Source organism: Callospermophilus lateralis, chromosome 16 (assembly GCF_048772815.1).
Source record: "Callospermophilus lateralis isolate mCalLat2 chromosome 16, mCalLat2.hap1, whole genome shotgun sequence".
Classification (NCBI taxonomy): Eukaryota; Metazoa; Chordata; class Mammalia; order Rodentia; family Sciuridae; genus Callospermophilus; species Callospermophilus lateralis.
In genome coordinates, this window is record NC_135320.1 from 11612853 (window position 1) to 11638704 (window position 25852).

The 25852-nt window shown below is 36.9% G+C and overlaps 1 protein-coding gene and 1 pseudogene across 4 annotated transcripts in view; one reads left to right on the forward strand and one right to left on the reverse strand.

The window, feature by feature from the left end:
• Positions 1 to 25852, forward strand: part of Spidr (scaffold protein involved in DNA repair) — a 384856-nt gene that overhangs the window by 107212 nt on the left and 251792 nt on the right. For 2 of the 4 annotated variants that reach the window (XM_076835428.1, XM_076835429.1), the window contains one exon: positions 16866 to 17119. The exons of 1 other annotated variant lie outside the window; for it this stretch is intronic. In XM_076835428.1, the coding sequence (XP_076691543.1) occupies positions 16866 to 17119 (254 nt within the window). Of the gene's footprint in view, positions 1 to 16865; positions 17120 to 25852 lie in introns of those variants that run through there. One more of the 4 variants, XM_076835432.1, reaches the window with a different exon arrangement.
• On the reverse strand, positions 2017 to 2133 carry LOC143382406 (small nucleolar RNA SNORA51; annotated as a pseudogene).

Sequence of the window (25852 nt, forward strand, 5' to 3'; positions counted from 1 at the left end):
AGAGAGAGAGAGAGAGAGAGAGAGAGAGAATTTTAATATTTATTTTCTAGTTTTTGGCGGACACAACATCTTTGTTTGTATGTGGTACTGAGGATTGAACCCGGGCCGCACGCATGCCAGTCGAGCGTGCTACCGCTTGAGCCACATCCCCAGCCCTGTAGACTTTCATACATGGATGTACATGAAGATTTGCTTTATAGGAATTGGGACACTTTACTTTGGGCACTTCAAGTATTTAGGGCAATCACTTACCAGAATCTTTTCTGAACATTTTATGAAAAAAAATGTAGATACCATTATCTATAATTATAGATAGCTTAAAGAGTATCAGATGAATTGCATGAAACATTCTATTAAATTACTGACTTTTAAGTTTAAAGTTTATGGTAATTATTTAAAAGTTTTTAATTTTAGTTTTTAAAGAAAAGAGTGATATTGCTGATTATCCACCTGTTTAGAAAATTGTAGGATTTTTGTATTACTGTTTTTTCTATCAGCTCACTGAACTATATGCATGTGTTACTCATTCTATCCTTGCCCCCTTCCCATAAAGTTGCATACATTATCCTCAAGATGAGAATTTTTTTTTTTTTACCATCTTGGTAGCACAGAATTATAGAATATCAAAGGATCCCCAAAAGGAATGGAAGTCAGAGTTCTTGTGACTCTTAATGGAGTCACATCCTATGGAAGTTTGTGGTGAGACCACAGTCATAGAAATGCACCTTAACCATCAGGGCATTAGGCACCACTGCTTAGTGGGTTGGGGTAGTTCCTCATAGTGCAACATGAGGGGATCCTACTTCTTCTTTAGTGGCCTTTGCCAAGAAAGCTATTTCCATCTTCTGGCCAGGAGTTCTGTCTCTGCTGGTCATGTGATCATTTGAAATGCTCAGTAGTATCTTCTTTCCCCTTTTCTTTGCTCCTGAATATGTACTCTATTTCAATTAGCAGCATCTGCCTAGAACTGAAGCCCATTGAGTCTAGACTGTTTACTAAAATATTGCATTGGTGACTCATGAATGTTAATATGTTTGTGTTGAATCTAGACGATTTAAGAAATGTTTCTGGCCAGGTATGGTGTCACATTCCTGTAATCCCAGAGACTGGAGAGGCTGAGACAGGAAAATCTCAAAACAAAGGACTGGGGATATACCACAATGTAAATCACACCTGGATTCCATCCATAGTACCAGCAAAGAAATGTTTCAGTATTTCTTATTCTGCTGATTGCAATGAGAACAGATATCCCTAGTTACTTAGCTCAGAATAATGTGGCTCTCATATTAGTGTAGCTTTCTGTTAGACTCTCGCTCTATTTTTTGTTGTTTCTCCTCCCCTCATTTTGTTTTGTGTTTTGTTTGTTTGGTTGGCTTTTGTTTTTTGATAGCAAGGATTGAAATAGGGGAGCTTAACATCTGAGCCACATTCCCAGCCCCTTTTTATTTTTTAGTTTGAGACAGGATCTAGCTCAGTTGCTTAGGGCTTCGCTATGTTGGTGAGGATGGCTTTGAAATTGCAGTCCTCCTGCCTCAACCTCCTAAGCCTCTGGGTTTACAGTCGTTCGCCTCCATGCCTTGTTAAATGTCTTTGGGAAATGAATGTCTCGATCCTCTAGATAGCTTTTATACCTCCCCACTTTAAATTTACTAAATTTTAGATATTTTTAATAACAAATTAACACATATCCATGGGGAAAATTCCACTTAGAACAGTGGTTAAAGGGAGAAATAAACATCACTGCACCCAAAAGTAACCATAGTTGTTTCTTGTGTAGTCTTCAAGAACATTCTGTGAAGATAAGAGCATTTGTATGTGTGTGCCTCTATATATTTTTGTTTGATTGTACCTTAAGGTCTTACCTATATGCTTAGCTTTTGTGATTTTCTGTATCCTTATCATGGTTTATGGATCTACAAATGTTCTTTTTAGTGTTATTTCATGTTTTCTTATATAATACCACAGCTAGTCCTTGATTAGTGGACAATTCTAGTTTGCTTTTCACCCCCTTCAACTCCATTTCTCCCCATACATAATTCAGAACAGGCATATAAGGCCTCAAATGAGGTAGATTTGCTCTGTCTGCTCTTTTTATACAGTCAGTGTAAGAACACAGCCTCACCAGAGAACACTCTCCCCCTTTTTTTGCCCTACAAACTAGGTTATGATGTGTGTGTGTAATTGAATTAATATGGCCTATAAGTGGAATCTATAGATTGAAAGTATCACATTTTTAATTTTGACACACATTGTTATTAGTATCCCAGTATGGTCACAGCAATTTATTCTGTGCCTTAGTAGCCATTCAAGTCATGCAAATCCTTGATGGTTACTTGTGTGTGATTTCCTTTGAATGCCAGTTTGTATCCTTTGCTCATTTTTCCATGGGTTGCTTACCTTTTCTAATTGATTCATTGGAGTTTTTGATTATGTTAAACAAAACTAGCTGCTTGTTAATCATAGCAGATTTTTTTTCATTTTATTTGTATGTATATAGTGGTGTTTTGTTTTGTTCTGTTTTGTTTGATACTGAGGATTGAACCCAGGGGCACTTAACCCTGAGCCACATCCCCATCCCTTTTTTGTATTTTGTTTAGAGACAGAGTCTCATTAAGTTTCTTAGGGCCTCGCTAAGTTGCTAAGGCTGGCTTTGAACACTTGACTCTCCTTCCTCAGCCTCCCCAGCCACTGAGATTACAGGCATGGGCCACCGCTCCATGTATAGTGTTTTAAAACCAGTTTGTTCATCTTTTGATTTGTTTCCAGTCAGGTAAGGTTTTGTATACAAGTTTTAAATTTTTATGTAGTTATTCAGGTAAGCTTTTGTATACAAGTTTTAAATTTTTATGTAGTTATTCATTTTTTTATGGACCTTTTTGTGTTTTATGTCTTACTAGAAAGATCTTTTTTGCTATTTGAGAATAATTTTGAAATATGTTCCTATTTTATCTCTTTGTCAAAACTATTTTCACATTTTGCTACTTTGGGAGGTTATTTTAGTATAAACAGAGAGGTTTAACAATGTGTATCAAAATTAAAAATGTGATGCTTTCAATCTATAGATTCTACTTATAGGCCATATTAATTATTGTTTTCTTTGATGATAATAATGATGATGATGATATTGTTATTATTGGTTTTTTGTTTGTTTGTTTGTTTTTCTCCAGGTAGATAGCCAGTTGTCTTTTAAGTCTATTTTTTGACCCACTCTTTATTGGTATTTTTTTGTGTGTATATCTTATTTGTATTTTTATCTGTTTCTGAAATTTCAATGATTTGTCTGTATCTGAGTTAGTACCAGGCTTTTAATTGCAGTAGCTTTACAGTGTATTTTCTCATAGAAGTCGTTGCCTTTTATTTTCTTTTTAAAAAATATTCTTGCCTAAATAAACAAAAAAGCTAGAGGGACATCCTTTAAACATAGTGGGGTGATTCTGCTTAGATTAAGCAAGTTGTCATGTATTTCATATATACCCATATATTAATTTTTTTCAGGACCTAAGACTTATAGTTACTGAATTGTCTTGAAGTTTGGTGAGGATGTCAGCTATCTGCAGCATGGGGAGGTGGGATGCTATTTTGGAAGGCTGGAATTGGGCCTAGGGAGAAGTGGGCCTGTCCTTGCTGCATTATGTGATTTCTATGGGAGTTTGAGCAGGTCATGGAACTGTCCCCTGTGTTTCCTCATTTCCATAGGTTGACATTTCCCAGCACATTTTATTGACATTGAGACATCAAAAGTAGTTTTCCATCACTATTTTTCACTGAGCTATTGTGAGGAACAAGTGAATTAATACATGCATACGTTCTTTAAAACTGGAAAGGCAAGGAGAAGAACTTGATGACGACGATGATGATATTGTTATTATTGTTTTATTTTACTTTAGTTGAAGGAAGCCTTGTTGCTCCAGAAAATAAGGAGGAAGTAGAATGATGTATATGGGTTTGCTGCTATAGCCCAGACCACTCATTCACCAATTTTTGCTGTATTCTCTCTGATGAGGGAATATATAGATAGGTTGAATCCTTGGAATGCGAGAAGGACTCAGGAGAGGCACTCAGGGTGGGAATGACGAAGCATATTATAGTGCAAGAAGAGACATGATGCCCATTAAGCAATAAAGAACATGGTGTGAAACCTGATAGCAGGTCAGAGATTCTAGAGAACAGCCCTCAGGGTTGACAGTCCCACAAGTGGAGTCTGGAGGAAGCCATGCAAGGCCTTGTAAACCATTGTCAGAAATTTGAATAGTATTCCAAGTGTCCCTGACAGTCATTTATGGAATCTGAATGAGAGTGTAATGATTTATTTACAGTAAGAAGTTATTTTGATTGTGGTGGGGATGATGGATCAAAGGTGGGATGCACAGGAGTGAAGCAGAGTTCAGCATGGAAGTATAACTAACTGTGGTGGACAGGATACAGAGAAGGATGCGTTTGATCTGGTTTTAGAAGTAGAACTTAACTGATGAATTAATGATTTATAGATTTCTGATTTGAGCACCTGAGTGGAATGTGTTATTATGGATTTCTGATTTGAGCACCTGGGTGGAATGTGGTATTGCATACTGGTAACAGGGATACTGAGGTCAACAACTAATTTTGAGGAATATATTAAAATTTAATTTTGAGCTTTTCAAATAGAAGTATTTGTGAATCTGTGGGTTAACTCATCTGAAAACAGATGGACAACTCTGAAATGGAGAGAAGGAGTCTGCACAGATATTTGCAGTAAATTCCTATGGATTTTCTCTACAGTACCATTTTCCTTAGTCAAATCCCTTCTGTGTGCAGCCTCCAGAACAATCTTCTCAAAGTACCTCCTGAGTTTATCCTCCTTGCCTATTCAGAAATCATCCAAAATTATTATTTTATAAGAAAAATCATCCTCATGTTTCTGCAGAGGATTTCTAAATTCTTAAATTTGACAGTCAAGATGATCCACAGCCTGTTCTGCTCAGTTTGTACCATTATGTTTTTATTATTTTTGCCTTTTAACATTTTTATTGGTTCATAATAGTTATATAAAAATTTAGGATTTGACATAATTATGAATTCATGGAGTATAGTTTGCTCTACTTAATCCCCAAAAGTTACATTTGCCTTTCCCCTTCTTCCTCCCCCTATTTCCTTTCTCAAAAATAGGTGTCTGGTGGACATACCTGATGGTGAAACTCACTGTAGTATATTTATATTTGTACATTGGAACGTTAGGTCAGAGTCATTCCACTGTTTTTCCCTTATCCCATCCCTCTCCCTTTCTTCTCAATCCCATTCTTCTATTCCCCGCTCATTCTTTTATTTTGATAGCATTCCCCCCATTTATTTTCCTTGTCTTGCTCCCCCCACCAATTTTAGACTAGTTTCCATCTATCAGAGAAAACATTCAACCCTTGACTTTCTGCATCTGGCTTACTTCCCTTAATATGATGTCCTCTATTTCCATCCATTTACCAGCAAATGACATAATTTCCATTCTTCTTTATGGCTGAGTAGTATTCCATTGTGTATATATACCACATTTTCAGTATCCATATTCATCTGTTGAAGGACATCCATAATCTGGCTATTGTGAATTGTGAATAAATATTGATGTGGCTGTGTCCCTACAAGAATACAAGAATTACTTGTATTCTTGATGACTGTCATTCTAACAAGAGTGAGATGAAATTTGAATGTAGATTTTGATTTGCATTTACCTGACTACAATGGATGTTGAACATTTTTTCATATATTTGTTGGTCATTTTTACTTCTTCTTTTGGGTTATTTGCTTTTTTGGTGTTGACTTTTTTGAGTTCCTTTTTTATTTGGGAATTAATCCCCTTTCAGAGGAGCAAGTGGTGTGACTTACTTCTCAACATGGACTCTGAACTTGTTTATATGCCACTAATATTCATTGTCCTTTTCAGCCTGATCTGCTTTCTTCTCTCCTTTTGCATCTACATCAAAGAATTATGGAATACTGAGCCCAGTATGTATTTTATCTCTTCCAGGGTATCTACTGGTTCAGATCAGCCAGAATAAGGACTCCATTGTTTATCACTCTGGAATACTTCATATGAGCCATTCATATATTCTTTATTTTTCTTCAAGCTTTTTATGGAACTGTATCTTATTAAATTTACTGTCTTGCATAATACCTTACACATGATGTGTACTGAATAAATATTTGTTTAAGGGAATATTTTCTGTATGTGGGGATATGTAACAGATATTAACCTGCTTGTTTTAAAAGAAAATTACTGGAACAATGGTCTCTATCCTAAGTCAAATAAACTAAGCCTTAAGGCAGCCCTCTAAACCTTCCCACCAGTAGCTTATAATCTTTTGTAGTTTAGGTTCCACTTCCCATACTCTATTTTGAATTAAAACGGGAAAAAAACAGAATCTTATTGGCTCAGTTTTGGACAGTAGTGTACATGAAGGGATGCAACCCTGACTCCTGAAAGTGATCTGAGAGTAGGCACACAGTTGCTGAGGTTGGGAGGCCCTCTGGCCACCTGGAGGTTCAAGGCTGCCCCTGTGTGAATAAGTTGACTGGTTGTCTGAAAAGAGGAGTCAGAAGTAAGTTGTACTAGATGTCTTTCACAACCAACTAGAAACTAGGTCAATATTGAACACTTTATAAAGGTTTTGGTAAATTGTGACTTGCACCAAAGACAGGTTGTCATGGAAACAGGACCAAGTGGTTGCCTTTAGTAATAGGTTTCACAGGAACTGCTTCTTGCTCATATTTTAGCCTTGTCAGTTATGCTCTTTGTAATTAATATGAACCATCAATGTTAATTTATAGCTGATATTAATTATTAATTAATGTTAATTGAATTTATTGTTAGTGTTAACACTAATTATCAATATTAAGTAATTTTAATGTTACTTCATTAATATATTCACCATTCCAAAGTTACTTGTATCAGTAAAAGAGAACCTCATGTAATAATGTTTTTTTTTGTTGTTTTTTTTTAAAGAGAGAGTGGGAGAGAGAGAGAGAGAGAGAGAGAGAGAGAGAATTTTTTAATATTTAATTTTTAGTTCTCGGCAGACACAACATCTTTGTTTGTATGTGGTGCTGAGGATCGAACCCGGGCCGCACGCACACCAGGCGAGCGCGCTACCGCTTGAGCCACATCCCCAGCCCTAATAATGTTATTATATTTTAAATATTAGCAAATTATGACAAGATCTATATATTCACTTTTTGCTTGGTGAACACTGCAGTTGTTTTTCTGTTATAAAAGATCCTTATTTATACTTATGTATTAGTGCTACAACTGGACTTTTTAAAAATGAAGAAAATAAGCCAGGAGCAGTGTGACATGACTGTAGTCCTGGCTGCTTGAGAGGCTGAGGCAGGAAGATCACAGATACAAGCCCAGTCTGGGCAATTTAGTAAGACCCTGTCTCAAAATAAAAAAGAAAAAGGGCTGGAGATGTAGCTCAGTAGTAAAGAGTACCTCTGAGTTTGATCCCTAGGTAGGTAGATAGATGAAAGATAATCCTTTATGAAAGTTTTAAGATTACTTGGTTAGCCTTACAAAGCTAGCAGGAAAAAAGATGGAAAGTATAAGAGCTTTAATTTTTTTTTAAAATCTTTGGTACTGGAAATTAATGATCTATACAAGGTGGTTCATTTCTTATTAACAATTTTTGTAAAGAATAAAATTTCCAACCAAAATTTATCCAAGTGCTTTGGGTTGCTGTATAGCAGTAGACAACCTATCAAGAATAATAATATAGGGGCTGGGGTTGTGGCTAAGTGGTAGTGCACTTACCTGACATGCATGAGGTACTGGGTTCGTTCTTGGCACCACACACAAACAAACAAACAAATAAATAAATAAATAAGGCCCATCAACAACTTCAAAGTATTAAAAAAAGAAGAAGAAGAAGATATTGGTGGAAAGAATTTTCCTAAAGTACTAGAAAAAATGTTACTGTGTATACTGCATTCTTCCTCTGTCATGGTTAAGTTTTAATAATAATTTTCTAACAATATTCTCTGTGTAGCACACAGATCCTGGTGATTAAAAAAAATTAATTGACTCTCCTAAGAGACAAATGGGTAAAGGATATTCACTGAAGAAATACAAAGTAGTACACAAATGGAAAGATGTTTAACACTATTAATGATCAGGGACATGCATATATAAACAAAAGAGAAATACCATTTCATATCCATCAGATTGATAAAAATGTATACATTTAAAAATACTCAGTGATGCTAACTATGTGTCATAGATTTCAAACACTGCTGGTGGACTTATCTTTCGGCATAGTGCTATTAAATTCTTCTCTGAGGAAATTTATTTGGACTTCATGGTTTTCATGACTTGAACTTCAATATTGTCATGACAGTTGTGTGTTGCTGAGCAAATATGTCTTTGTATGTCATCCTTTCTGTGAAAGGAAATAAAATGTGTATGTTTAAGCTTCCTAAAAGAATTATCAGATCTACAATTTTCACCTCATCTCCCATTTGTCCTTCAAAGCATATTTTACCAAGGTCCATAGATTTCTTATATCTGTATAACTCCCTTTTGTCAAATCAAAACCACCTTTATCTCTCTCTACCTGAAGACAGCTTAGGTATTGATGATATTCCCAAGGTTCTAACCTGGCCTTTCTCTTCTTACTTCCATGGACAACCTTCTGCAACTTTTCTGCCTTCACATTTTGTTTTTATTCTTATAATTCCTAGAACTTTATCTCCATACCACACAATTCTTAAAACTTCTGACACACAGAGCAGCTGCCTGTTGGTCAGTTTTGCTCCAGCCATTCCACAGGTATCACAACATTAACACATAAAAACCAAATTCAGTGTTAACAACTCACCCTCCACATGTATTTCCCAAATTTTCTTTCTAGGTGCATATCTCCCTTAATTATTGCCCAAACTGGATGCCTGGGGTCTTCCTAGACTTAACACTCATTTTCATTCCTAACAAGTGTGGTTGTATTGATTTCCTTCAAATCTGCCTTTCTCTGTTTCTACTACTATTCATATCCTTTTTGTGTTTGGGTCTGATTATGGAAGAGCCTTTTAGCTTCCTGCATTCCCAACCTGCTGGCGTGGTTCCTATTTGTATTATTGTCTGATAATCATTTTCCATGTTAGCATCTGATGTTGTTAGTCCTTTTTAGCTGTGCCATTGGCACCCTTCTGCTTCAGAGTAAAGCAGATACTGTTTTGGGTTTTCAAAGGCCATTCTGTAGCCTCATCTCTTAACAGTTCTTGCAGATTTTCCTGCATGTCTTCTGTTCTCCCTGTTCACACTGTTTTTTTCTCCAGGGGATGTACATTTTCCTTTCCCTGCCTTCTTAACTTCCACTTATTAACATTCCACGTCAGGTGGCAGATCCTGGGAAACAAACTTTCTTATGCTTTACCTAATCTGTTTACTCCCCTTATCTTTGTTCCCCACCTGACTTTGTTCCTCTTCTACATTATTGGAGTTCAAGTCATACCTCTATTGCAATACTCCTACCATAGTGTTTTATAACTGTTTGTGTGTAACCTCCCTCATCCCCGTGGAGTGCTATGAATCCTCTTCACATTTGCATGTAAGTCCCCAGCATAGTCTGCCTGTGGTTGTTTTTTTGTTGACTTATTTTGGCAAAAGTATCTGGAGAAATATTTGATTGTCATGACTGGTGGGTAAGGTGCTACTGTCACCTAGTGGGTGGGCCATCTAGCCAGGGATGCTATTCGGTACCCTAGAATGCACAGTATGGCCCCTGTTACCATGTCCAGCCATAGATGACAATAGTGTTGAAGCTCATAGACTTCTAGAATGAAGCACAAAGTACTTATATCTTAAGAAAAAGATTGAACAAAAAGATGAAATTACTTAAATATGGATTTCTCAAGTAATGTATAAAGTTTCTTAATGGCAAGCAGCTTTATTTGCAGTCTAAATTTCTCTGGTTCTTTTGGTGGGTCATAGTTAATATTTATTGAGAAGCTGTCGTCTGGAGTAAACATTCCCTGGTGCTTAATTAATGGGTGAGCCAGTAGTTATAGTGATTTAGAAACAAACCCAAAGGGTGTAAAGATAATGGAACTAAGCTCTTCATTTGCTTTAGAACGTCTTCCTTTTTAGAAATTATTAAAGTGTCTAATAGCAGGTAACCATGCAAGCAGTATTTTTGATGAGGTATAGGGATGGACAATGTTTTTTTAAAAGACTCTTAAAAAGGGCTTACTTGCTTAACTGTACAATCCCCAGAAAATGCAAAATGTGTTAAGCCTTTATGTAAGTTAGCAAATTACGAAAACTCTAGAGCTGCCCCTAAAACCAGCATACATGTGTGCATAGGTACCCACAAAAATGTCCTCTTTGCTATTTTACCCAAGTGCCTGCTACATTGCCAGGGACACAGTTCATATTAATACATCAAAGTAGATGGGGCTTCTCACGAGGAAGATTATACTTGAATTATGAGTTGATAGGGTTCAGGAAACTCATTCAACTAAGTGCAATTCACTTTTAATGTATGATTGCTATAGTACTAAAATAGGTGGGGCTGCCAGTACACTGGACAATTAGAATATGGAAGGATAAAAGTCAACAAATAATAACTTAACATTACATCTCAAAGCCCTAGAAAAAGAACAAATAACACCAAATGCAGGAAAAGAAAGGAAATAATTAAAATCAGATGAAATCAACAAAATTGAAAAAAAAGGAAACAACTGACAAAACTGACTAAATAACAGTTGGTTCTTTGAAAAAATAAATAAAATTGACAAACCCTTAGCCATGGTAATGAAGAGAAGGAGAAAAAAAACTCAAATTGCTAACATACCTGATGAAAAAGGAAATATCACAACAGATACTACAGAAATACATAAGATAATTAGAAATTATTTTGAAAAAATGTACTCCAAAAGAAAATATCAAAGGTATCAACAAATTTCTAGAGTCATATGATTTGCCCAAATTGAATCAGGATGATATACACAATTTTAAACAGATCAATTTCAAGTGATCAAACAGAAGACACCATCAGAAGTCTACCAACCAAAAAAAGCCCAGGAATGGATGGATACACAGCTGAGTTCTACAAGACCTTTAAAGAAGAACTAATACCAATACTCAATGTATTTCAGAAAAAAGAAAAAGAGGGAGCACTTCCAAACTCATTCTATGAGGCCAATATCACGCTGATTCCAAAACCAGGCAAAGACACATCAAAAAAAGAAAACTTCAATAAAATAAAATTTGGCAAATCAAATGCAAAAACATATCATAAAGATAGTATACCACGATCAAGTGGGGTTCATTCCATGGATGCAAGGATGATCCAACATATGGAAATCAATAAATGTAATTCATCACATCAATAGACTCAAAGTAAGAACCATATGATCATCTCAATAGACACAGAAAAAGCATTGATCTGTTTAAATTGTGTATATCATCCTTTTTTCAAAGAACCAACTGCTATTTAGCCAGTTTTGTCAATTGTCTCCTTTTTTTCAATTTTGTTGATTTCATCTCTGATTTTAATTATTTCCTTTCTTCTCCTGCAGTTGGTGTTGATTTGTTCTTTTTCTAGGGCTTTGAGATGTAATGTTAAGTCATTATTTGTTGACTTTTTCTTCTTTTAAGGAATGAACTCCATGCAATGAACTTTCCTCTTAGAACTGCTTTCATAGTGTCCCACAGATTTCTATATGTTGTATCTGTGTTCTCATTCACCTCTAAGAATTTTTTAATCTCCTCCCTGATGTCTTTTGCAACCCATAGTTCATTAAGTAGCATATTATGTAGTCTCCAGGTGTGGGAGTAGTTTTCATTTTTTATTTTATTATTGATTTCTAATTTCATTCCATTATGATCTGATAGAATGCAAACTAGTATTTCTACTTTTTTATATTTGCTAAGAGTTGCTTTGTGGCATAATATATGGTCTGTTTTAGAGAAGAATCCATGTGTTGCTGAGAAGAAAGTTTATTCACTTGTTGAAGGATGAAATATTCTGTATATGTTAGTTAAGTCTAAGTTATTGATTGTATTATTGAGTTCTATATTTTCTTTGTTTAGCTTTTGTTTGGAAGATCTATCCAGTGATGAAAGAGATGTGTTGAAGTCAATTAAGAATTGTTGTTGTTTTGTCTGTTTGACTCTTGAACTTGAGTTTGATGATCGTAGATGCTCCATTGTTTGGGGCATATATATTTATAATTGTTAAGTCTTGTTGGTGTATGGTTCTCTTGAGCAGTATGTAGTATCCTTCTTTATCCCTTTTGATTAACTTTTATTTGATATGAGAGTGGAAACCCCTGCTTGCTTCCACAATCCATGTGAGTGGTATGATTTTTTTTCCCACCCTTTCACCATTGCTCTGTGGATATCTTTTCCTATGAGATGAATCTCTTGGAGGTAGTCTTGGAGGCAGCATATTGTTGGTTTTTTTTTTTTTTTTTTTTTTGCTTCAATATGTTTGTCTTTCAATATGCTGTCTTTTGATTGGTGAGGTTAGGCCATTAACATTTGGGGTTATTATTGAGACATGAGTTGTATTCCCACCCAATTTTGTTTATTTGGTGTTTAACTTAACTTAGTTTCTCTTCTGATTAGTTTTCCTTTAGTATAATACCTCCCCCTGCTGATTTTCATCATTGTTTTTCATTTTCTCTTATTGGAATATTTTGTTGAGGATATTCTATAGTGCAGGCTTTCTAGTTGTAAATTCTTTTAACTTTTGTTTATCACGGAAGGTTTTTATTTCATCATCAAATCTAAAGCTTAATTTTGCTGGATATAAGATTCTTGGTTAGCATCCATTTTCTTTCAGAGCTTGGTATATGTCGTTTCATGATCTCCTGGCTTTGAGGGTCTGCGTTGAAAATTTTTCTGATATATACATTGGTCTCCTCCTATTTGTGATCTGTTTCCTCTCTCTTAGGGCTTTTAAAATTCTATCCTTGGGGCTGGAGTTGTGGCTCAGTGGTAGAACGCTTGCCTAGCATGTGCGAGGCCCTGGGTTCGATCCTCAGCACCACATAAAAATAAATTAAAATAAAGGTATTTTTTTTTTTTTAAAGATTTTATTCTTATTCTATATGCTAGGTATTTTTATTATAATGTGCCTTGGTGTAGATGTGTAATTTTATACATTTGCTGTCCTGTAAGAGTCTTGTATTTGGTTTTCCAAGTTATTCTTCATGCTTGGGAAACTTTCTGATATTATCTCATTGAAGAGATTGTGCATTCCTTTGGTTTGAAATTCTGTGCCTTCCTCTACCCCAATAACTCTTCCATTTAGTCTTTTGATGCTATTCTATAATTCTTAGATGTTCCGTTCATGGTTCCTTACCAACTTTACTGTGTGATCAGCTTTATTTTCCATATTGTATACTTTGTCTTCATTATCTGATGTTCTTTCTTCCAAGTGATCTAATCTGTTGGCTACGTTTTCTATTGATTATTTTATTTGGTTTATTGTTTCCTTTATTTCAAGGATTTCTGAGTGGGGTTTTTTTTTTTTCAGAATCTCTATCTCTTTCTTGAAGTAATCTTTTGCTATGTGTATTTACTCTCTTATCTCTTTGTTAGAGTGATCAATTTTTGCCTGTATTTACTCATTTAGGTCATTCTTTGATTCACAGATCATTTTAATTATGAACTTTCTGAACTCCTTCTCTGACATTTCATCAACTTTGTTGTCCATGGGTTCTGTTATTGTAGTATCCTGGTTTGTTTGGGGCACTTTCCTTCCTTGTTTTTTCATGTTGTCTATGTGTCTTCCAATGTTACAGTGAAGAATCTGAGATATTACACTTTCTACCCTTGTAGTATCCATGCAAATTGTCTGAACCTCACCTTGATGTTGGGCTTCCAGACCCTGCTGGTGTCCCTCAGTGTATACTTCTGCAACTAAAGTGGTGGCTGCAATAGCCGAGGTAACTTGAGATAATAGTGGAGGTGCCCCAAGATGGAAGCAGCATCTTACAGAGATGGGCCTGAAAGGGTGGGCCTTACAGTATTTGGGATGCCTGCTCTGTGATGCAGTTGCTTCTAGGCCCTGTCTGTTGTCAAAAGGTAGGGGCTACTGCATGGGGTAGGCTATGGTGATGTCTGTAGTGTCCCAAGATTGAAGTGGTTTAGGCTTGGGCTTCCAGATTGGGAGCAGGGGTGTGGTGGACTCGAACCTACCCTGGCCTGGGTCCCACGTATGTCCCTGTAGGTGGATTTGGGCCTGGTCTGGGCTCTGGCAGGGGTCTGTTGGTTGGAAGAGGCGGTCCTGTGCCAGAGCCTGAGCTCTGGCAGAGATGTCTGCCAGTGGTGGGATGGACGCGGGCCTACTCAGAACCTGGGTTCCCACACAGGTTGGTGTGGGTGGATCTGCGGCAGTGGGTCTGCTGGTCGGAATGGAAGGTCAGAAATTTGAATAGGAGAAGGAAGAAACATTTTAGAGAATGGAGACAGTGACTCATTTTTAAAGAGTATTTATTTAGCCAATTGTGGCAGCCTACAACTGTTACCCCAGCTACTCAGCAGGCCAAAGGATCACAGGTTCAAGGACAGACTGGGCAACTTAATGAAAATCTATCTCAAAGTAAAATAAAAAGGTCTGGAGATGTAGCTTAGCGATAGAATGGTAATGGACTCAATCCCCAATACAGGGGGGAAAAAAAGAAAAAAAAAAGTTTCTGTTGATACTAGCAATTTCTCACTAGTCTCTGAAAACTATTTGGATTATGCTAGAAAAGTCAGGTTCTCATCTTTACCCTTACAGACTGCTTTGTGAAATCAAATGGTAAAAAATTAAAGATGCACTATTTTTTTGTATTTGGTTTATAATAAAATTTATTTAGATTCACATTAAATTTTAAAATTCAAATTTTTTTGTTGTTTATTTTTAAAAATTCTTTTTAGATGTACATGACAATAAAATGTATTTTGACATATTATACATACAGAGTATAACTTATTCTAATTAGGATCTCATTCTTGTTATCATACATGATGTGGAATTTCACGGATTGTATATTTTCTATGAATTTAGGAAAGTTATAGCTGATCCATTCTGCTGTCTTACTGTCTTTCCTATTTCCATCCTCCTTCCCTTTCCTTCATTCCCCTTTGTCTAATCCAATGAACTTCTCTTCTCTCCACCACCCCCACTTATTGTGTATTAATTTCCACATGTTAGAGAAAACATTTGATCTTTGTTTTTTTCCGGACTGGCTTATTTCACTTAGCACAATAGTCTCCAGTACCAGCCATTTACTGGCAAATGTCCTAATTTCATTCTTCTTTGTGGCTGATTTATTATTCCATTGTGTGTATATACCACATTTTCCTTATCCATCGATCTGTTGAAGGGCATCTATGTTGGTTCCATAGCTTAGCTATTGTGAAGTGAGCTGCTATAATATTGATGTGACTGCATCACTGAATGTGCTGTTTCTAAGTCCCTCTCAGTATGAACCAAGGAAGGGTATAACTGGGTCAGATGGTGGTTCCATTCTAGGTTTTCTGAGGAGTGTCCATTACTGCTTTCCAGAGTGGTTACACTAATTTGAAGTTGTGCAAGTGAATATTTTCCCTCACATCCTCACCAACACTTATTGTTATTTGTTACACACACACACACACACACACACACACACACACATACTTGCTGATGGACATTTATTTATTTACTTATCTGTTACTTGTATATGGTGCTGAGAATTGAACCTAATGCTCCATACATGCTAGACAAGCATTCAACCATTTAGCCACAACCCCAGTTCTGTTCCTTATATTCTTGACCATTGCCATTCTGACTAGAATGAGATGGAATCTCTGTGTAGTACTAATTTGCATTTCTCTAATTGCTAGAGATGGTGGACATTTTTTCATATATTTGTTGACCATATTTATTTTTTCTTCTGTGAAGTGCCTGTTCAGGACCTTTGCCCATTTATTGATTGGGCTATTTGTTTTTGTTTGTTTGTTTGTTGGTGTTATGGTTTTAAGTTCTGTGTATATCCTGGAAATTAATGTTCTGTCTGAGGTACAGGTGGCAAAGATTTTCTCCTATTCTATAGGCTCTCTTTTCACATTTTTGATTGTTTCCTTTGCTATGAAGAAGCTTTTTTAGTTTGATGCCATCCCATTTATTGAATTTTGATTTTGCTGCTTGTTCTTTAGGAGTCTTGTTGAGGAAATCAATTTTTAAGCCAACCTGAGAGTCGGGCCTTTCTTTCAATAGGCACAGGGTCTCTGCTCTAATGAGTAGAATCCTTGATCCACTTTGAGTTGAGTTTTGTGCAGTGTGAGAGATAGGGATTCAATTTCATCCCACTATATATGGATTTCCAGTTTTTCCAGCACCATTTGTTGAAGAGGCTATCTTTTCTCCAATATGTTTATGGTGACTTTGCCTAGTATGAGCTAACTGTATTTATGTAGGTTTGTCTCTGTGTCTTCTATTTCAATCCTTTGGTCTTCTAGCCTGTTTTGATGCCAATTCCATCCTGTTTTTGTTACTCTAGTTCTATACTATAATTTGAGGTCTAGTATTGTGATGCTTCCTACATCACCTTTCTCCCTAAGGATTGCTTTGGCTATTCTGGGCCTCAAGAATTTTTTTTTTTTTTTTTAAATTAAGTGTTCACATTACAATAACCAGAATCAACCTCTCATGTAGTTCTATTTGTTTGCTAAAAGAAGATAGAAATATATTTATACTGATTTTGGTAGCCTAATCTTATTTTATATTGGTTACTGTTGGATTTTGTGTCAAAACAGTCTAAGCTACAGATACTATATTTTAAGTGGTTTTAAGGAACATAATCATAAAGGAATAGAATTATAGGCGTGACTAAAGAATACTTAATTGCATTTCTCTTAATTTTCCCAGCCAATTTCTGCAGAAATTTTGGAGTATTCATCAGATAGCAACAAAGAAGATGACTCAGAAAATGTACTGTTCATTGATTCAGAATCCCCTCACAAATACCACGTGGAATATGGTTCTGATGCAAGACAGGTTATGGACAGCCTGTTCAACACAAGAGTGAAATCAACAGAGAGTGTCTTGTGTATACCCCAGAAGCAGATAGCTAAGTTTCCCAGGACTCCAGAAAACTCATCAAAGAAGAAGAAACTTTTAAGGTTAAACTATATCTTTTTAAATACTTTATTCCCAGCTTTTCTCTTTCTTAAAACCCTATAAATCTCAAATGTTAATTTTTAAAAATTTGTTTCCTTGGGAAGTAAATTTGGCAGAATAGAATTATAATACTGATAAGCAGTTATTGAAGTCCTAAATTCTGGAGCTGATTTATGAAATTGTTCATTCAAGTTGAGTATTCATGGATTTCATTACAACTAGCTTACTTGATTGCTTTCCTGAATGGGGAATTGTTGTTGGGCTTATCAAACTTTCTTGTGGATCAGTGCTTCAGGTCTTGTTTTAAACACTAAAGGCAAGTATTCTATTCTTAAGTAACTTATCTAAAGAGAAAAAAAAGTACATATAGACTGTATCATATTACTTTTATGGGTATTATGAGAGTGATTAGCTAGCTCTACACTGAAAATGCAAAAAGTATGAGAGAGCCAAGACTCAGGGACAATAGTTGGTGTGTGTGTAGAGAGCCATAGTGGAAAAATATACCTATCACTAGCATAGTAGGTGCTAATTTGGGCAGGCCAGGTAGGTTGAATGGAATAGCCTATAGGGACCTGTCCCAACCCTGTGACTCTTTATTTGTCAAATAAGAATAAAACAATACCAAATGACAAAAGCAAAAGTAGTAGACAGTTCTATGGAAAAGGAGTTTCTGTGGAATGTTAACATGGTCTCGAAGAGCACAGTTGGATCCATAGATATTATCTCCACATCAAAAGAAGACAAGACCCCTAAAGTACAAGAAATAGAACCAAGAATCAATAAGTGGATGCCCTCAAATTAAAAAGCTTCTACACAACAAAGGGAGCAAAAGTGTAGAGAGAGCCTACAGAATAAGAGAAAATCTTTGCCAGGTACTCCTCTGATAGGGGATTAATATCCCAAATATAAAAGGAACTCAAAAAAGTCAACACCAAAAAAGCAAATAACCCAATAAATGGGCAAAAGAACTAAACACACACTCCTCAAAAGAAGAAGTAAAAATGCCCAACAAATATATGGAAAACATGTTCAACATCCATTGTAGTCAGGGAAATGCAAATCAAAATCTATATTCAAATTTCATCTCACTCTTGTTAGAATGACAGTCATTAAGAATACAAGTAATAATAAATGGTGGCAAGGATGTAGGGGAAAAGGTACATACATACATTGCTGGTGGGACTGTGAATTAGTGCAACCCCCTGAAAGGCAGTATGGAGATGCCTCAAAAAACTGGGAATAGAACCACCATATGACCCCATTATCCCACCTCTTGGTATATATCCAAAAGATCTAAAATCAGCATAGTATAGGGACACAGCCACATCAGTGTTTATTCACAATTCACTATAGCCAGATTATGGAAACAACCTGGGTGTCCTTCAACAGATGAATGGATACTGAAAATGTGGTATATATACACAATGGAATACTAAGCCATAAAGAAGAATGGAAATTATGACATTTGCTGGTAAATGGATGGAACTAGAGGACATCATATTAAGGGAAGTAAGCCAGATGCAAAAAAATCAAGGATTGCATTTCTTTTTCCTCATATGCTGAAACTAGACCAAAATAAGCAGGGAGGAAGGGAGAGACATTATGAAAATGCAAGGGAGATCAATGGAGCAGAAGAATGGAGTTGGGGAAGGGGAAGGGACAAGAAAGAAGAGAAACTACAGAAGGAGTTTAACCAAATTATGTGTGTGCATGTGTGAATGTACCACAGTGAATTCCATCTTTATTTATACCTATAGAGCATTAATTTATATAAAAAATACATAGATGGAGGGAAAGCTAATGGAGTAGACAGTGGAAGAGGGGAAAAGAAGGAGAGAGGAGGTACTAGTGATACATAGAACAAATTATATTCTGTGCATATAAAATTATGTCAGAATGAACCCCATTGTTACGTATAGCTATAATGCACTAATAAAAACATAAAAAGGTCAAGTGGATATACACTATGAAGAAGATGCTTACTTAGGAGAGCCTGGGTTGAAGGAGTGTGCCACAAGGGGTGGGGATCGTACCCTTATTCCTTTTTTTAAGTTCAGGGTTATCTTGCTTAGAGAGGTTAAAGAGAATAGGAGAGACAGTATTTGAGATGATGGGGAGGGTCAGTGAAGACAGAAAGTGGAATAAGATCCCAATGAAGGAAAGAGCTAAGGATAAGGCAGAGTCCAGTGGGACAAGTGTAGCAAGCATAGTGAGAAAGTTCCTGCCTGTTCCCGACGTTTTGTTTTCAAGATATAAGATACAAGTCTGTATACCTGTCCTAGAAAACCTGGCCCTGTTATAAGAACCAGTCCCAAGAAACCGTGAAAGAGGCAAACATATCCAGATTGCACAGAGTGCCATTTATTGAGGGCTTACTGACAGAAGTGTGACCATGGGTGACAGTAATTACCAGTGGACCTCTGCAATTTGAGTCAGAGGAAGGGGGCTTTTAAAGTTCTCAGGACAAAAGTGACTTCATCCAAGTACAGATACCTGGTGTATCTCAGTTATATCAAAGATATCAGGCACATTCCTGGCACTGTTGGTACCAGGGTCCAGTCATGTAGCTCCACATACCATTCTAATAGTTTTGTTTATTTATAGTATGCTGAGAATAAATGCAAGAAAACTGATCAGAGTTACTTAGGGGCATTCATGGGTGTTATAAGTCAGGATGGTCACAGTTATATGAGGGTGAATCCCAACAATGCCCAAAGTGAAGAAGATGTGGCCTCAAAAAAGAATGGAGGTGGTTTGTAATAGAGAAAGGAAAGGAAGTCTATTAAAGAAATTAGCCTTTTTAGTGAAGGCAGTGCCATGTACTTACAAAAGTAATGTCTCCAGCACTACTAAAAACCTACTAAGGTGCTCCAGGGCTGACCCTGTGATCTCAGTGTGTAGGACGCGGATGTGGAGCTGCTCAACAGAGTGGTCAGGCAAAGGAGAGTGCTGTGGATGCCAGAGCTCATAGAAAGCAAGAAACTGAAGACAGCAAGGATAAAACTCTTTGGAGGAGTTTCCCTTTAAGGATGTGAGTTGGGGGCTGGGGATGTGGTTCAAGTGGTAGCGCGCTCTCCTGGCATGCGTGCGGCCTGGGTTCAATCCTCAGCACTACATACAAACAAAGATGTTGTGTCCGCCGATAACTGAAAAATAAATATTAAAAAAAATTCTCTCTCTCTCTTAAAAAAAAAAAAAAAAGGATGTGAGTTGGAAGGGATTGTGAGGGTTGAGGTTACTTGTTTTAAGGTGGAAGAAACTTCAAAGAGTTTTTATGTTGAGAGTTCCAGGAGAGAAGGAGAAACTGCTGAGGCAGAGGAGAGAGGACAAGTGATAGCATTGTATCTGATGTGGTGAAGGGAGGCCACAAGCAGGGGAGATCTGGTCAGGAGGTCAGAATCGTCCATACATGGATCAGAGGAGGACAAAGTCCATGCAGGTGCAGGGATATACCTGGTCAAGAGCCCAAACAGTCCATCTGTGGGCAGATGGGAGGGTGGAGTCCATGCAGTACAGATAGATACATGTGGCTTGGAAGCAAATTCTTTCTGTTCACTTCTATTTCAGTGAAATAAAAAATTCTTTTATCAGCTTATAGAGAGAGTGAAGAAAGATGTATAACAGTCATATTATAGGAGTAAATAGGCTGGGGAAATGCTCCAGGGTTGTCTGGGAGCAGTTGCCTTGAATTGAGCTTGAGATAGACCAGCCAGTGTGGATCCAACCCTGGGACTGCAACTGTAAACAGACAGTGTGGGTAATGTCCAGTTGTACCGGAGTTGGCAAGAGTTGAAAAGAGTTGTACCGGAGTTGAAAAGAGTTGGCAGAAGTTCCAAGAAAGTAGTTATAATAAGGCAGGATTGAGTACATGCAGGGTGAAGATGGGTTGTAGAAGTCTGGGCAGGACCAATAGATGGGGGATGGGGAGAGATTTGTCAGGTGCTTTTAGAGTCAGGCTACTATGGGGTGATGGGTAACTTAGAATGGAATTAATGGACAGAGACTGTTGGCAACTCTGAAGTTTAGAGAAAGACTGTGGAAGATGGATGCTGAGGTTGGTGAAGGACACAGTCTTGGATAGGAGTTCAAGGAATAGGGAGGTAGAGTCACCAAAGCCTCATGGGCACTGAAATCAACAGGAATGGTGGCCAGCAGACAGGAAAGGCCTTTGCAGTTGGTAGGGACAGCACAGAAAGTGCCTACCCCAAGTACAGTGCAGGCAGGGTGGCCTGGAATCCAGGGAGGGTTCAAGAAGATCTTGAAGCAGCAGTGAAGAACAAGACACTTTCCAGTCAGTCCCATTGATGAGAAAAGTGAGGACAAAAGAGCACTGTTTGTACTCAGTACTGGGGTGTACTGAGGGAAACAAAAAGGTGAATAGAGGTGATTAAAGTAGCTTCAGCAATATGCAAATGATTACTTTCTTCTAGTGATTTCTAAGAAAAATTTAAGAAGTGTATTTTGCATTTTCCCTTTTAAAGTTGCTATTTACATATTTAAAAATCGAGGTACTTTGATGTGATTAGGACTGTCATCCCCAGGCATGGAAGATACACTGTTCTAATGAGACTTACTGTTCTTTTTTTTTTTTTTAATTGATTTTTTTTTAAATTAAATGACAGCAGAATGCATTACAATTCTTATTACCATATATACCACAATTTTTCATATCTCTGGTTGTAGATAAAGTATGTTGACACCAATTCATGTCTTCATACATATACTTTGGATAAGGATGTCCATCACATTCCACCATCCTTGCTAATCCCTTGCCCCTTCCCTTTCCCTCCCACCCCTCTGCCCTATCTAGAATTCATCTATTCCTCCCACACTCCCCCTCCCTACCCCACTATGAGTCAGCCTCCTTATCTCAGAAAAAACATTTAGCATTTGTTTTTTGGGGATTGGCTAACTTCACTTAGCATTATCTTCTCCAAGGTCATCCATTTACCTGCAAATGCCATGATTTTATTCTCTTTTATTGCTGAGTAATATTCCCTTGTGTATATAGGCCACATTTTTTTTATCCATTTATCCACTGAAGGGCATCTAGATTAGTTCCACAGTTTAGCTATTGTGAATTGTGTTGCTATAAACATTGTGCTGTGTTCCTGTAGTATGCTGTTTTTAAGTCTTTTGGCTTTAGACTGAGGAGAGGGATAGCTGGGTCAAATGGTGGTTCCATTCCCAGATTTCCAAGGAATCTCCATACTGCTTTCCATATTGGCTGCACCAATTTACAGTCCCACCAGCAATGTAGGAGCATACCTTTTCCCCCACATCCTCGCCAACACTTATTGTTGTTTGTCTTCATAATAGTTGCCATTCTGACTGGAGTGAGATGATACCTTAGAGTAGCTTTGATTTGTATTTCTCTAATTACTAAAGATAATTAACATTTTTTCATATATTTGTTTATTGATTTTATATCCTCTTCTGAGAAGTGTCTGTTCAGGTCCTCCATTTGTTGATTGGGTTATTTGTTTTTTTGGTGCTTAGTTTTTTAAAGTTCTTTATATACCCTAGAGATTAGTGTTCTATCTGATGTGTGAGGTGCAAAAATTTGCTCCCAGGATGTAGGCTCTTTGTTCGCCTCACAGATGTTTCTTTTGCTGAGAAGAAACTTTTTAGTTTGAGTCCATCCCATTTATTGATTCTTGGTTTTAATTCTTGCGATATAGGACTCTTATTAAGGAAGTTAGGGCCTAATCCCACATGATGAAGATTAGGGCCTACTTTTTTCTTCTATTAGACACAGAGTCTCAGAATTAGAAATTCTGATTAGAAAGGGCAGTGATCACTGTCTACTCTTGGTGGAAGAATGGCAGTTGGCTGACTCCTTCTGAAACAGGGAAAAAGGTAACATGGATTGTTTTGTAATGAAGACCCTGTATAATTAATTTCTGAAGTTAATAAAAACTTTCCTCTCACCTAATAATGATTTTAAAACTTCTGCATGAAATATATGATTTGTTGAAGTGTAGTTTTTTAATCAAAATGTTTTGAATACAGATGTCACCTTGAAAATATTTCCAATAAAAAACAACCAACTTTTGTCACAGAAGAACAGAGGTCTGAGAAATTACTATCACTAAAGACAAAAGAAGTGTAAGAAATAGACTTTACTTACCTTAGCATGAACAGAGCTGAGATTAAAATAATTTTTTTAAACCTGTTAAGAGGTAGCTAGGGAGGTTCAAGGGAGGTGGTTGTTGGCATTCCAAGGCTGGAGTGTTTCTCCATGGGAAATGATACTCAATCTCTTTTTGGGAGCACGCTCCTCCCATAACTCCCCAGCCTCACCTCTCTCTCTTTCTCTTTTTGGTTTTTGACACATGATACTATTTGAGGCATAACTAATAAGAATCCATGCATAATTGTCTAGATATTTAAATATGTTGTTAATAAAGCTGTATCTCCCCAGCTTTATGATCAGGTTGTTTTCTTTCTTTGTTTTGTTTTTTCAAGGGGATGTTTAAAACCATAGCTTTTATTTTGAGTTGTTTTTCACAGTGTTCATTATATTTGACAGAAAGCAAAAATTAAAAATATCATTTTCATTATTTTTTCTTTGCCTAGTTGTATACTTTATTAAAAGATTTTAATGAATGTTTTGACTGGATATAAGTTGAAAAATTTTAATCTTTATTCTTAATTTCTTCATATTGATTTTATAGAAATTTTGGGCTGTTGAATTGATGTCAACAATCTTCTCAGATAGGTTACCAATCAGTTTTACAGAAAAAATAATTAGGGTTAACTTGCTGATAGATTAATTGTATTTTTATTTAGTTTGGGATTTTATCTTTGAATAGCCTGGGAGTTTGGGATTTTATCTTTGAATAGCCTGGCTAACTACTTTGAAAAGTTAATTTGGATTTAGATAGCAGGGCCTTTGTGAATTTTCATTTTGACTTTTTTTTTTTTTTTTTCTTGTTAGTGTGGGTACAGGTCTTTCTTACTTGAAATAGGATTGTTCATTAGAGGCATGCTTTTTCATTATTAAGTCCAGCTCTGTCAGACTAAAAATTAATGCAGGAATTCTATTGGCAATTCAGAGCAGAGAGCAAGTGACTTGTGAGGCATCGGCCCAGTTGCCTCCCACCTCTACCTGTGCCTAAACTCAACTGGAGACACAAATTTTATTCGAGAACTCAGATTTTTCCCTCTTGTATGTAGCTTCTGTATACAAGTTTATTCTTGCTTTTAGTTTTCACCCTATAATTCCTATTCTAATGGGACTCTACACTTTACCTTTATTGGATGCTACTATTTTTCTATTTTTTTTTTTTTTACTTCTCTAAAGTCATAGCATTGAGAACCAATATTTGGAAAAAAAAATTATCTAGGTAGTTGTATAAAGAACACAATGTTTTGCTTTCTTCTTGTGTTATGGTTTGGATATGACGTGTCCCCCAAAAGCTTCTGTGTTAATGCAGGAGGTGAAATGATTAGATTATGGGAGCCATAGCCTCCTGAGTTCATCCTAATAAGAACTGAGTAGTAACTACACACAGGTGCTTCAGCATAGCTGGAGGAGTTAGGTCACTGAAGAATTGGGGATCGTATCTTGTTTCCTTGGTTCCTCCCTCTCTGTTTCTCACTGGCCATGAGGTAAACAGTTTTCCTCCACCACCACCTTTCCACCATGATATTCTGCCTCACCTTGGGTCCAGACCAATGGAGTTGGTCCACCATGGACTGAATCTCTGAAACCATGAGCCAAAATAAACTTTTCCTCCTCTAAATTGTTCTTGACAGGTATTTTGATCACAGCAATAGAAAGCTGACTAACACAGAAATTGGTCCATTGCTGTGAGTCACCTGACCTTGTGGTTATAGAAACTTCTGGAACTAGTTTGCAGAAGGAATTTGGAAATTTTTGGAGTGCAGACTGGAAAGGACTTAGAATGTTATAAGGGGAGCTTAATGAGGATTCTAGAGTGAGTTCAGAAGACCAGAATGCCAGTAGGAATATGGACAGTAAAGACTGTTCTCATGAAGTTCAGAGGGGGAAATGGGAATTCTATTGGAAATTGCACCAAAGTCCATTTATGATACATTCTTTCAGACAGTCTGTCTACATTTTACTCATGTCCTAAGACTGTGAGAGGCTGAATTAAAGGTAATAGACTAAATTGGACAAAGGAAATTTTAAGTTAACAGAGCATTCAGGTGGTGGCATGTATATTGCTATCTACTTGGGAGCAGAAAGCATAACAGAAGGATTTTAAAAACTTGCTGTTTGGCCAGAAAGTGAATGTAAAATTGGGACCAAAGAATGTGTGGTTGATGAAGAGCTTATGGCCACTAAAGAGAAGTTAAATACATTGCATAGAGGCAGTAGTAAAGATGGCTTGAGAATCTCAGAAATTGGCAAGGCCACATCCATCATAGTTTCAAGGGTATAAAAGTAAAAATTCCTTTGAGAAGAGGCTAGTTGGAAATCTTTTTATACACAGGAGCTAGGAATGTTGTTTTCCCATGCTCAGCCACCCAGGCATTAAGGCCACTGCAGCCATGGTGCCAGGGGCCCCACCTACTGCTGCAGCTGGTAGCATATCTTGGAGTCATCCACATTGTGCTGATTCTTCAGGAATGTAGGATACTGGAGTTAAGGGGTCATGGAGGCTTTCACCAAGATTTCAAAGGAAGCTCTGGGAAGCCAGGCAAAGTGTTGTAACAGGGTTGGAGTTCCTGCAAGTTGACCCTGACAGGACAATGTGTGAAGC